The sequence below is a fragment of the Eptesicus fuscus genome, chromosome 17 (assembly GCF_027574615.1).
Source record: "Eptesicus fuscus isolate TK198812 chromosome 17, DD_ASM_mEF_20220401, whole genome shotgun sequence".
Taxonomy (NCBI): Eukaryota; Metazoa; Chordata; class Mammalia; order Chiroptera; family Vespertilionidae; genus Eptesicus; species Eptesicus fuscus.
Window position 1 is genome coordinate 30,790,014 of NC_072489.1, and position 15,069 is coordinate 30,805,082.

General features: G+C 34.2%; 1 protein-coding gene across 15 annotated transcripts in view; it reads left to right on the forward strand.

The window, feature by feature from the left end:
• Positions 1-15,069, forward strand: part of PCDH15 (protocadherin related 15) — a 590,647-nt gene that overhangs the window by 189,311 nt on the left and 386,267 nt on the right. For all 15 annotated transcript variants that reach the window (XM_054728735.1, XM_054728734.1, XM_054728732.1 and 12 more), the window contains one exon: positions 14,407-14,526. In XM_054728735.1, coding sequence (XP_054584710.1) covers positions 14,407-14,526 — 120 coding nt within the window. The remainder of the gene's footprint in view (positions 1-14,406; positions 14,527-15,069) is intronic.

The following is a 15,069-nucleotide window of genomic DNA, read 5'->3' on the forward strand; positions in this document are numbered from 1 at the left end:
CTTTATAGTTTGTATTACTTTAAAATAAACACACTGTAAACTCCTCTTTTAAGTTTAACAGGACAAGTTACTGGTAAGTCGAGGGTTAACCTTTTTGAGTTACCTTGACTGAACAGGTTTCTACTAAAAGAGACAGATGCTAATAATATAATTAATCAGGTTACATAGTTAATTATTTTAGCATCTGAAGTATACTATTTCATTGAAATTTTGCTTTCTTTATTTCAGTGTTAATTTCATTTGGGCATAAACTTATTTTCAGGTGAATTATGTTAGGCACAGATCTAAATGTAATATCTATTTTTATAAACTATTCCTGGATCCATATATTTAATTTTTGTAAATAAATATAATACAAATTGAAGTTCAAAGTATTAAATGTGAAAATGTGATTTAACTACTTCCACTTACCCCACCCAAATTTTTCAGCACCTTGCTGAAAAATAACGTTCTCAAATACTATTATAATCATGTCACTCTCCTATTCAAAAATTGTATAATTTCAAATTATTGTCAGGAAAAAGGCCATCTATCTCTGTTGACTGACTTTAGGCCTTCCATAATATGACCTTTTGTCAATGTATTTTTAACTTCAAATTCTCTATGATAAAACCTCACTTCTTTCAGAATAATTTCCTTATCTCACAAATATTTCCACTTCTTGGGCTTTGCTCACACTGTTCATTTTACTTAGAATGGCATCCTCCTTACCTTGCAAGTCCACAAGTTTTATTCTTCTTTTAAAGATTAACTCAGACCTATTTCTATTTCCTATTTCTAAAGTTGTCCCCAAATATTCACATTCATTTATCTTCAGTTTTTCCAAACTCTAAAATCCTGCAGCATATGGATAAATGTCAATTACAGTGACAAAATTTATAGAAAAATCAAACATTTTATTTGCAGAGGTCCAGGGTTCTTTACAAAGCTGTCCATATATGGTTTTCTCTCAATGCATTTCCCTATAGCCAACTGAGATAATCCTATTTCACTTGTACTGTGTTCATATATTCCGTAGTTTGATAATAATATTCCCCTTTGACCAAAACCGGTTTGGCTCAGTGGATAGAGCATCGGCCTTCGGACTCAAGGGTCCCAGGTTCGATTCCGGTCAAGGGCATGTACCTTGGTTGTGGGCACATCCCCAGTAGGGGGTGTGCAAGAGGCAGCTGATCGATGTTTCTCTCTCATCGATGTTTCTAACTCTCTATCCCTCTCTCTTCCTCTCTGTAAAAAAATCAATAAAATATATTTAAAAATAATAATATCCCCCTTTGATTTTGCTCATACTATTTAATCTATTTTCTTGAAAAAAATAAAGTTTATTTAAATTTCAAAATATAATTGCAAAGAAATAAACAAATTTAACTGTTCTCCTGATCCTTTATTTATCTGAGTAGTTATTTCATAGTAGTACTTCTCTTAGTTTCATTGGCTAGAATGGATATGTATATCCATTGGAAAAATACATTGAAATTATATATGCTTATATGTATATACGTGTATGTTTATGTGTATATACTCCAACTAAAATGCTGCCTTTAAAATAAAATTAAATGAAATACATTTTACTCTTCTGTGAAATATTGCAAAATATTTTCTATGCTGTCTCTTACTCTTTTTTTTCTTTTTCTTAATATATTTTTATTGATTTCAGAGAGGAAGGGAGAGGGAGAGAGAGACAGAAACATCAATGATGAGAGAGAATCACCAATTGGCTGCCTCCTGCATGCCCCACACTGGGAATCAAGCCCACACCTGGGCATGTGTCCTGACCAGGAATCAAATTGTGACCACTTGATTCATAGGTCATGCTCAGCCACTGAGCTATGCCAGCTGGGCCTGTCAGCTTTTAGTACAGGAATGCAGTTAATACAGAATGATCTAAATGGTGTGTATGTTTTTTTTTAATCACTCAGGGTTTAATATATTGTTGGTGTCAAAATATTTTACACTTCATTAAAATCTATAAGACAGGTATAAAGTCATTATAACAGATGTATAAAAGAAGTTTCCAAAATTAAAGTCCTGATTAGTCACTTTCCTCGTTCACTATGAGAACACTGAGCCCTGAAGCAATAGCATGAATTGGCTACGTTACACATTAAACTGGTCACAAAGTTGGGAGTAAAACCTACATTTTTGGTTCAATCATCCCTTCACTGCTTATCGATAGACATCCTATTAACTAAATTACAACCATTTTCATGTAACTGATTTAAAAATAAATATCAGGGTTTATACTTATAGTATTGTATCATCTACCTAATAAATGAGTAACATGCTAATTGACCATATCTTCACGACACCCACCAGCCAATCAGGAGTGAGTATGCAAATTAACCAAAAAACCATGGTGGGTTAATTTGCATACACAGGTGCTGAGTGGCCGGGGGTCGGGCGGGGTGTTTGCGTCATCACCATGGCAATGATGCTGGCGTTCTGTACTACCCCAGCCACTCTGGGCCTCTGGGCAGTGTGGGAAAGCAGAAAGGCGGCTCCAGCCAGAGTGAAGGTGGTGCAGGGCAGCCAGGGGAAGGAAGGCGCATTCTTGCACAAATCTTACAGGATCGGGCCTCTAGTAATATTATAATTACAATCAGTGCTTTTATGAATGCATGAAATATTAGTCTTTTACAGCCTTTGTAAACATGTTCTTCTATTAGTATGTCAAAAATTCTAATGCATATATCTAAATGCTGAGCAAGGACTATAATGAGGTTTATAATTCCTTGTTTGTGAGCAAGACATGAGACACTGCAAGTATTTTTCTCTGGGTAATTTAAGACTCTCACTCAAAATGAACGTCTTGCTCAACTACATGTGTAATAGTTGTAATAGCCGCATAACATAAAAGGTATTTAATATTAGCTGATATATTAGCTGATATCATATGCATGTTTAATTAGCATGTTTATTTTACCCTACTTCAAGTTCTGTTATACTTAGTTCTCCTAACATGGCATGATAATGTCCTTCAACAATACTCCTTAGATTAATGTGCTCATTAATTTTTAAAAATTGGATTCTAAAATATTTTAGTTTTTTTTAAGGTTTAACAGAATGATTTAAAACATTTTAATGATGCTCTCAATAAGCAGGAACCAAAAGCTGAATTTCAGTCAAATTAAACCATAGAAATATATGAGAATCTCTCTCTTTCTTCACACACACACACACACAAACACACGCAAACACACGCACATGCACATACATATGCAAATTCTTATGTCTACCTTATTTAATTTTATTGACTAAATGTTAGTTCAAATGTTTATTATATATTTATAAAAATTAAATGTAATATAAGTGAATAAACATTTATCTTTATAAATATGTTTCTTATTATAATATGTTCAAAGCTTAGACTTTGTTATAATGAAAGTGATTCATGAAATGGTATGATTATATTTTTATTATTTATTTAGACTACATCAGAGCTATATATACATAAATAATATTAATAAAAGTAATGGAATACCCATATAACCCTCATCCAATTTCCCCTGTTGTTAATATCTTTCATTGGTATGATACATTGTTTTTTAATAACTAATGAACCTACAGTGAAACATTATTTACTTGAATAAATATTATATTCAGATTTTTCTTAGTTTTTATCTAATATTTTAGTTCCTTAACATTTTCTTGACTTTAATGACCTTAATAATTTCCAGGAGTGGTACGGTTTATAGATTATTTCTTATTTTGGGTTTACCTGATATTTCCTCATGATGATAGATTTTGCTCAGGAATACCACAAGATTGATGCTGTATTCTTCCCAGTACATAGCAAGAGAGACATACAATGTCAATGTGTTCCGTTACTAGCAATGTTAGCTTTTTATTGCTTTAGTAAGTTAGTGTCTGCCTGTTCTTTTCTACTGTATTTACTAATTATGTTTACTTAATAATTAATAAGTAATTAAAACTATTTGATGAGGAATGACTTTGTAAATATCTTGTTTCTCATCATATCTTCACTCACACTTTTATTAGTGATTTATGAAACATTGATTTCTTGAAAAGCCATAGATGAAAATGCAAATTATTGTGGTGTATATATTTACTTCATTTTATTTTTTTGCCCCTTGATCATTTAGTGGGTGCTATTTCAGGCATTATGAAATGCACTGACAATAAATGTTTGGTTATTAATGAGAAAGTTAGCATACTGAAATCATAGTTAATATAGGAATTTATAATTTGCTTGCTGAAAACCAACCTGTTTTCAATAGCAGTTATTATTCAATATGAGTTTTCTAAAATGCAGGCAAGAACTAAGTTGAACTTATTTGTTTTTCTGTAAAATATCTCAAAAGCATTTTTCCTTAGGGCTAAATATAATTTACCTTTGATGAAATACATCATCCAAATTGCATCATTTCAGATTATCTGTGTATCTTGGGTTTCCTTATGTGTCAAGTTCTATTTGTTTCTTCTTTTGTTTCCCCTCTTCTTAAAAGTTTATTATTAGTAAATTATGAAATTTCTGAAATAATATTTTTCATAGTGCTTGAGACCATCTGTGTTGCAGTCTTTATATAAAAAATATTAGAATCATGACATCAAGTAGAAGCTCTCTTAGACTAAAATTGCTTAACTATAAAGTAGCTATAATAAAAAAATAATGTTACATGGTTGTATTAAGAATTAAAAATGATAATGCTTTTTTAAAGTACTTAGTACAGGTTTTGGCCTTATTTTCTTGCAAGTCAACTCAGCCTTGAACATATACTGTATAACTAGTGATATATTTAAAAAATCAAAGGGATCTTCACTAATGAAATGCAAGAAAAAGTACATTTGTAAGCAGGCAGTAATTAGTGGAACATCATTAAGAACTTCACCTTTCCTCACAGAGGTGAAAAGACATTATCTTTGAATCTATCCAATTTGATCATTAAACTTTCCTGATCAAATTTTTTTAGCTTTGTGCTCTTCTTTCACAATGTATCAGGACTGTATCATCTTTTTCCATTTAAAATATGCAGTTTTGAAATCTTTTCTTATCAAAGTAATTCTGGTAGAATGAATAGCACAGATGGTCTCCATAATGAAGTATTACAATGATATTCCATATATAATTAAGTATTTAAAAAACATTTTATATGTTTGTATTATATATCCCATATATAATTTAGATGACTTTTTATGCAAGTTAAATATTATTTTTTAGGAATATAGTCCATGGTATTAAAAACTTGATGAATATCTCCAACTATTCATGGAATAAAAATCACTGGACCTTCAGAGCCATTCCCATTCACAGAATTTCTTTGAATAGACAGTACTAGCATTTACTCTAACATCAAAAGCTTCTGAGGAAAGAAATAAGACTAAGCCTTAGTTCCTTTTACTTGTCCCAGTTCTTCTCCTCCAAGGGATTTGCACATTCTTTCTAGAAAGCAAGATACAAACAGTAGGGACGAAAAAAGAGAAGAAGAATAAAGCAATGGAAAGAAACACATAAAAATATTTTTTTCTACTTTAAATATGTAAATGTAATCAATGTTTCAGCTGTCCTAAAGAATTAAAGTATTTAATTATTTAATCTTTTCTTTTTAAATTCCCACCCAAGGATACTTTTTTCATTGATCTTTAGAGAGATCGTGGAAGAGAGGGAGAAGGGGAGAAGAGAGAGAAAGAGAGAGAGAGAAAAAGAGAGGTACATCAATGTGAGAGAGACACATTGATTGGTTGTCTCCTGCAGGCACCTCTGCTGATCAAACCTGCAACTGAGGTACTTGCCCTTCATGGGAATTGAAACCTCGATCCTTCCATTCTTGGACCTACACTCCAATACTCTGACCACTGAGCAAACTGGCCAGGGATAAACTTTTCAAATTTAATGGGCTATTACATATATTATATATTCAATCTAAAGTTAATTGTTCTTTAGATTTTACTAAAGGTGAGTAGAGTTATTTGTCACCCTCTCTAATAATAAGCTATTATTTTATTTTGAAGATACTTATGAGTTTGCCTTTAATAATTTCTTCAGAGGAAGTGATTTTCAATATTAATTTTATAAGTTCCATAATAAACATGGAGTGAAGATTTTAATCACAGATGCAAAAACTATTTGTATTAAAGGAACATGAAGAACATGTAATTTTTTTTCTCTTTGATTTTAATAAAGCACTGCATGATAACATCCACTGAGTGTGAATTCAAAAATGTGTATTATTTGCTATCAATGCTAGAAAGATTTAAGTTAAACTTCCAAGAGACATTTGAAATATTTGAATAAAATAAATGTTATATTAATGAGTTAATATATACCCAATACAATGATCACAGAAATAATGATTTGACCAATAATAAGTTACCAATAAATAATTATAGATTCAGAGAAATGTAATTTCATCATTGTAAGAAAAAGCTTAAGTTCTCAACAAAATTCCACTAATCATTATCTGTTTACAAATTTATCACTCCATTTTATTTGTGGGGAACCCTTGTCTTTCAAATATAGCACTATTTCTAAAGCATATTAGAATAATAGGGTTGTCTTTTGAGAGGAGGAGGTTAAAGCTGAATCATAGTCATAGGATGAATAGCTTCTAATTTGAAAAATTATTATCATATGGAAGCTGATCTTTAGACCATACAGTATAATTGAGAAGACCCTGAAAATAAGTGTAGGGATAAGAAGAGAGTAACTAATCATTTTTAAATAGGCCTGTTTTGCAGCACTACATAAATTAGAGTTCAGGAATTGGCAATACCAGACATAGATTACTAAGAAAGCACTGTGGGTAATCTTCAAAGGGTCACAGAGGGTGATTGAAGTACTAACAGATTGTATAGCCCCTGCTATGGTGATATCAGCAATTGTTCCATAGTGTGCCATACAGTACGTATATAGACATTGATAAGTGTTAACATGGGAATCTAATCCTACCTCTGCAGAAGCAAATACTCTATTTTATTTGTTTGCTGAAGAGAAATGGGATCAGGGGTATATTATTCAGTTCTTTGGAGAAACAGAATGATACATAGATTATGATAGATAGATGATAGATAGATAGATAGATAGATAGATAGATAGATAGATAGATAGATAGAGCAAGGGATACATATTATAAGGAATTGGCTTATGTGATTATGGAAGCTGAGAGATCCTAAGATCTCCAGTGGGCAGGCTGGAGACTCAGGAATGCTGATGGGGTAGTCCCAGTCCAAAATCTTAGAACTAGGAAATGGATGATGTAAGTTCCCATCTGAGTCCAAGTCTGAAGTCAAGAAATGACTGATGCCCCAGTTCAAAAACAGGAAGTGAGAGTGAATTCATCCTTATTCAGCCTTTTTGTTCTACTCAGCCTTTCAACAGATTAATGAGGCCTTCTCATATTTGGGAGAGCACTCTGCTCTACTCAACCTCCTGATTAAATGTTAATCTCATCCAGAAACACCTTCACAGACACATCAAGAGCAATGTTTAGTCAAATATCTGGGCATCCCTTGGCCCAGTCAAGTTGACACTTATTTAACACTCACAAGAGATATGTATTCATGATACACAAATGTGAGAGAAGATCATAACATTGCGGTCTCATTGCTCATTAAACTTGGGGGAGTGACACCAGTTTCACTAGCAGTGATGATTACACAGAATGTTATCTTTTGTTGGGTGTTTTTTTCTTAAGAGTGTAAATTGGTATAAAATGTCTTCTGGCATACACTAAGTCAGACAAAGATATTGGTGATTGAAAAATAAATGGGTACCAATCTCATGTAGACTGATATTGCATCTTGGTCCACTAAAGATAATGTTTCTTCTTTAATAATGTCTATTAATGCCCTAACTGGTTTGGCTCAATGGATAGAGCGTTGGCCTGTGGACTGAAGGGTCCCAGGTTTGATTCAAGGGCATGTGCCTTGGTTGCAGGCAAATCCCCAGTAGGGGTGTGCAGGAGGCAGCTGATCCATGTTTCTTTCTCATTGATGTTTCTAATTCTCTTTCCCTCTCCCTTCCTCTCTATAAAAAATCAATAATATATATATTTTTTTAAAAAATGTCTATTAATAAAATAAAATAGGGTATCTGCTACCATTGATAGCATTGTTATGAAATCATTAATATATGAAAAGTTTCATGTAGTGAATTCTAGTTCAACTTATATAATGTCTATGATTTTTCAGATAGTCTATCTTTTTTTAAAAGATAGAGAAGAGAAACAAAACCCTTGTTTTATGATGAAATATGTAAGAAAATAAAATCTCATCAAATGAATTTTAAATCATTCCTTAGGATAGCTTTGTCTTATAAAGGTTTTCAAAGGATAACATTACTCTTTTGTATCAATCATTTCCCAGTGAATTGGTTCTATATTAGTTGTACTTATTATTAAAAAATTAATTATTAAAAAATAAAGCTCTTTTCTTCTGGACTCTAGTATAATTTATCTTTAAAGCCATTGAAGTTATCTGAAGGAATTATTTTCAAATATATGGAAAAGACTATTTTAGATATTCATAAATTATATAGTTTACCGAATTATTCCTACCAATATGTTTTTATAAAAATATAGTGCATGTGACTCCAGGAAATATTCAAAATATATCGATGTCATAAAATACAAGGGCACTAATGCCAGTGGCATTATTCAATCACTATATATATATACACACATATACATATATATATGCATATACATATACACATATATATACATATACATACATATATATATATTCAAAATATATCGATGTCATAAAATACAAGGGCACTAATGCCAGTGGCATTATTCAATCACTATATATATATATATATATATATATATATATATATATATATATTAGAGGCCCGGTGCATGAATTCGTGCATGGGTGTCCGGCCAGCCTGGCCAGGGGGAGGGGACATGGGTGGTTGGCTGGCCTGCCTGCTGGTCAAACTCCTGCTTGAGGGGACAATTTGCATATTAGCCTTTTATTAGAGAGGATATACACTGAGTGGCCAGATTATTATGCGTTCAGAGATCATAATAATCTGGCCACTCAGTGTTTATATAATACAATATTGTGATTTGTGGTGTGCTTTCCAGCATTCATCCTTCTCAATATCTTCTTCAAAGTGAACAACATACCATTTATTTTTGGAATATTAACTTGGTCTACAATGACTTTAGCATCATGATTGTGTAAGATATCCTTCCTTTAAATCCTCCCTTTTAGCAAATAAAAATAAGCATCCAGCCCTTCCACTCTCAAAGAAAAAAAAAAGTCAATGGAAAAAAATATCCTCCAGTGAGGATTAAAATAATAAAAGGTCAGCATCCATCCACAAAGTACCTCTGTAGTGATTGTGGGAGCCAGCATACACCAAGAGACCTGGAACTAGTACCAACCAGTAGGCCTCAGGTAATCAGGCCAATCACAGTTGGGGCCATGGAACCAACAGGAGCCAGCAAACTTGTCCCAAACCTTCTGGGCAGTGGTCTGGGAAACCTGGGGAATCCTGGCTTGGGCAGATAGCCATGGATGCTAAAGACTTTTGTTAAAGTCCAGCCTGCCTGAAGAGAGATCCAGCACTCCGTTTGCAACAACAGCAACAACAAAACAATACAAGTTTTGAATTTGGATGCATTAAAGAGGGTAAGGCAAACTTTGTCAATGACAGTCCTCCTTCCAAGGCTGAATGTACAGCGCCTCCCTAGCTAGCAGGACCTCTCCTGCAGGGGAACAGAGCAGTCAGCAGCTGCCTAGCTTACCCCAGTTGTATGACATGCTGCTGAGTTGTATCCAACGGGGAGAAACAAATTTCCTCCACCTCCGTGACTCAGGGGAGGGAGGAGATTGGAAAAGAGACAGAAAGAATTCAAAGGGTACAACATGGATGAGGTTCCTGATGACTTTGTTTAGGACTCCAGTAGGAAGCCAGCTCACAGGCTAGTTGGAGAACATTGTACAAGGACTCTCCCCCCCCCACCCCCCACCCCCACCACCACACACATACCTGATCTGTGGACACCCTAACACTCCAAGTGCTAAACCCATGCACTTCCCCTACTTTGTGGCCAACTCCTTGTGTGCACTCCCCAGTGTAATGGTGAGAGAGAGCTCTTTGGTAAACAGGGAATGTGCTCAGGAAATCAGGCCTAGGGCTGTGAGCAAGGGCAAAACCACAAACTTGACGGCACCGCCACCTACTGGAAAATCAAGTTTCCCGCAGCCAACCTGTCGAGTTCTATAAGAACCAGAGAAGATACACAACTTAAGAATTCAGACACAGAAGTAACAAAAAGTCTGAAGCAGGTATATTAAACAAGGTTGCAGAAAATTCCAGATGTAAGCAAGACTAACAAAAACTATCTCCAACTAAGTGATAATTAGGAAAAAATTGAAATGTCTGGTACTTCAAAATGCAAAAGCAATAACACAAAATTTCAAGGAACATGAAGAACCAAAGAAAAGTCATCACCAAAAGATAACAATCTACAATAATCGAACTAAAAAATATGGATATTGGTGGTTTACCTGATAAAAAATTCAGAATAACTGTTTCAAGGAATCTAATACAACAAAAAAGCATAGAAAGACAATTCAATAAAATCAGAAAATGATACATAAACAAAATGAACAATTTCACAACTATAAATCATCAAAATGAAACAAACAGAAGTTTTGGAGCTGAATAATTCAATGAACAAGATGAAAAATACAATAGAAAGTATCTGCAATAGAATAGACCAAACATTTTAAATAAGGTGTCTTTAAACAAAAACATACATAAAATAAGGTTATGTATTGATCAGTTGATAAAAATGTTATAACCGGAGGTTGTAAAAACTTAACCCTGTATTCTCCTAGCAATGTAATAACCTTGTATTCCCCTAGGAACAATGATTTAGTCTTTGTTCATTCAGTGTTTGTGGTAACTTTATAGAAAATAGGGTAATGAAAATCAACAGTATTTATATGAAAACGTGAATACAATACTTCTGTGGGGAAGTATTGCCAATTAAGATTAGTAAGGACAAATGTTTGCTTTTGGGAGCATAGTTCTTAATTTTCATGTTGGCTTGAGTATCTATGGGTCATAAGATATCTAGACAGTTAACTGAGAACTGCTTACCTTTTACATTCACATTCTAATTTCTCTCATGCATCTTTTTGAAATATTGAATTTTCTTGCATTGGTTTTCTTTAACATTTACATATTTTGCATTTATTTATACATTTTTTTTGTATTTCCCAATAGCTGTATAAAATCATTTGTGAAAGAACACATGAACTAAATAAGTTATACCCTCAGGCAGCTACCCAAGCTAATAATCATCCCATTCATAAAATGCCCTTCAGAAAACCAAATTTATTTTTCTGAAGCTTGTTGACATGTTAAAGGACATAGACCATGGCTATTTGCATGGTAGATGTGCCCTGAAAACTGTGAATAATAAAGTATAGGACAATACATTATAATAAACTACCTGACTGTCATGTGAAGATTTAAACTTCCACATATTATTTAAAATTTCACAAAGCACCAGTGTGCAATTTCCACTATAATGAGATAAGTAAGGGTAATGTATGTGTATTTATATTCATCTAATATGTGTGTGCTTATAGATATGTATATATTTCTATTGGTTGTACATAGAAATTAATGAAGAAAATTAATGAAGTAGGATTCTGAAATCTAGTATTTTTTAAAAACCATTTTGTGTATTCCAAGTCTCAATTGTTTATGTGCATCTAGTATAGATTATTTCATTGGAGCCCTTTTTGTCTTGCCAGACTTTCTATATTAGCACAAAATATTTTATCTTATTTTTTCCTTAGCTATTTGTATTATACTAGTTTCAAATATTCCACACTCTAGCGCATATCTGAACAGGCTAACTATCTGAGTGGTAGATTGTGTTTGTAATGTGTAGATCCATTTTAGTTCTGATGTTTTAATTCAACCCATGACACAGTGATTTTCTTGGCCAACAAAGAAGTTTGAAGAAATACTTTTAAGTTTGTTTTATTAGATATCTGGAAACAAATTGTTATCATTCAATTTTAAAATTGCATAATTTAAAAATAAAATCATAGCTATATAAGAATGATGGAAGTTTTATGAGAGAGAACAATGTCCTTTGGGACAGAGGTTACACTAAAATATATATAAATTTTACTTGGAAGCCTTTTAGTTAAATAATATTTCCATTAAACTCATACCCCAATAGTCTTTTAGTGCTACATGTGCTATTTTTTAAAATTTTTTGGTGTTGACTTTGGTTAATAGGATCATATAGGTTTCATTTATAGATTTCTATGATACAAAATCTGTATATTGCACTGTGTGCCCTCCACCCAAAGTCAAATCATTGGCCACCATACATTAGGCCCCATCCACCCCCCACGTTCCCCAACCCCTTCCCTCTGGCAACCACCACATTGCTGTTTGTGTCCATGAGCTTCAGTTTTATATCCACATATGAGTGACATCATATGGTTCTTACCTTTTTCTGACTGGCTTATTTCACTTAGCATCATATTCTAAAGGTCCATCCATGTTGTCGCAAATGGCATTATTTCAACTTTTCTTATGGCTAAATAGTATTCCATTGTGTATATGGACCATGTCTTCTTTATCCAGTCCTCTATCGCAGGACACTTTGGTTGTCTCTATGTCTTGGCCACCGTGAATAATGCTGCAGTGAACATAGGGTGCATGTATCTTTGTGAATACATGATTTCTAGTTTTTTGGGATATACCTGGTATACCCAGGAGAGGGATTGCTGGGTCAGATGGTAACTCTATCAAGTAAAGGCTACATGTGCCATTTAAGCTGTAGCCTCTCCCTTCATTCTCAGGTCTCTTTGACCTGCAGAAAGTCAAAAGTTTGCCTTTTAAAGCTTCCTGCCTGGAGGACTGACTTTATAAATACCCACTGAATGAAATGGGATGCTAAAATCTACCACTGTTGTACTTTGTACTTTTGATATATTTTTTAAATCATAATTGTATTAGTTTTCTAAATGGGAGGCTACAAACTGCAGGAGTTACTGTGCCAGTGGATGTGTTTTGTTTGTTCATTAAATGTATAATTTATTTCTCTAAAATATGTTGCCAACCTTAGAATGAAGAGGTTACTTATAAAATTAGACCATTAGAAGACCTAGTAATAATGACTCCTTATTCACTTATGCCAAGAATTTGCTGGGGCTGAGGAGCAAATACCACCTTAGAGAGGGTATGTGCTCCCCAGTTGGTATCATTCCCATCAGGCTGTTAAAGGAGATCCATAAATAAGTTGGAACTAATGAGTAGGGATACTCAGGTAAAGCTTGAGGAATGGAGACTCTGGATGTAGGGACACATTGTGCAAAGACCTACAGGTAAGACAAAATAACAGTGATTCTGTGGTGGAGATCAATCTATAATAATAAAAACATAATATGCTAATTAGACCGTACATCCTTCTGGGCGAAGCCTGGACTGCGAGGGCAGAGCCCCTTGCACGGATTTTGTGCATTGGGCCTCTAATAAGAAATAAAGCCAAACACCAAATCCTGGTTGTATATGCCTCATTAAGTTTTGTGGTTGTTGTTTTAATCCAAATGAAAATATCTGACCAACTCCTGTCACATAACAGCTTCCTATTCAAACAATCTTGTGAGCACAAATCAACGCCCTGCTTTCTTTCTCCTTTGCTAGTTGGGGCATCTGTTATCTTTGACATTCTTGTGGGTTTTTTTGTGTGTTTTTTTTAAAATATATTTTATTGATTTTTTACAGAGAGGAAGGGGGAGGGATAGAGAGCTAGAAACATCGATGAGAAACATCGACCAGCTGCCTCCTGCACACCCCCTACTGGAGATGTGCCCACAACCAATGTACATGCCCCTGACCGGAATTGAACCTGGGACCCTTCAGTCCGCAGACCGATGCTCTATCCACTGAACCAAACCGGTTTTGGCAATATCTTTGACATTCTTGCTTAAACTTGCCACTTGCATGTAATTACCGACCTGAATTTCACTGAGCTCTCTGAAATGTTTTGTGTGTTTTTTTTCATTTTAAAATACAGTAACTCACTTGCACATACAATTTAAATTCTAGCTTGTAGATAACTTGATGCATTAAGGTGTTTTTAAGGAGGAAAACAGATGCATTTTCTCCACAGGGGCAAAGATGCTAATGGCCATAAATTGGTCCAAATGTGCTTCAGACTGAATCTGGGTCTTCTCTTTCTCTTTCCCAATGCAAGGACCATGATGTTGGTAATTGCGGACTTTAAACACTTTTATGTAAGGTTTGCAAGGGTTCTTTTGAATCCCTTTAGGTCTGTGATTGTGGGCAGCTGTCCACTCTCCTATGTATAATAAAGGACTGTTTTTTTGTGCTGGAACAATTCTGGTGTGCTACTGATGAAGTGAGAATCGACAGATTTCCTCTTTTATTTTCAGCTCACCCCAGTTGGCACCACGATATTTACAGGATTTGCAGGAGACAATGGAGCTACAGACATTGATGACGGCCCAAATGGACAGATAGAATATGTGATTCAGTATAATCCCGATGATCCGGTATGTACCTACCTACTTGCAGTGTGACTTCATGCTGAGAAATAAAATCAATGCTTACTTCTCGTGATATTCATTATTTACTCTATTAGCTCCTAGAACCACATTAGTAATAATAGTATAACTAAGTACTACCCTTAAATTGCATTCTTTTGAATTGTGGGCTATGCTTTGAAAAGCTAATTTTTTGGTGGTATTTGTAGGGAATCATTTAAAATGTGTTTAGGTTTAATATGGCATTTTTACTGAATCTCCATGATGTTTGTGGATTCCTAAGCATTCTAAAGAAATCGTTGGACATGGTATAACCACTGTGATTCGTACGCTTTATGCAACTTACAAAGGAATGCCACTGCTGCCACTTCCCTACCAAGGAAACCTGAGGGGGAGAGGAGGACAGAGCCTCTGGCTATGGGTGTTTTGCACTGTGAACTTATTTCTTCCAATGATATATTTAACACAGATGAAAGAGGGATTGTTTTGCTGAAGCTAAAGCTGGTGTTATGCCTGCCATCTTGTCTTCCTCTTTTCCCAAGACAACTTCTC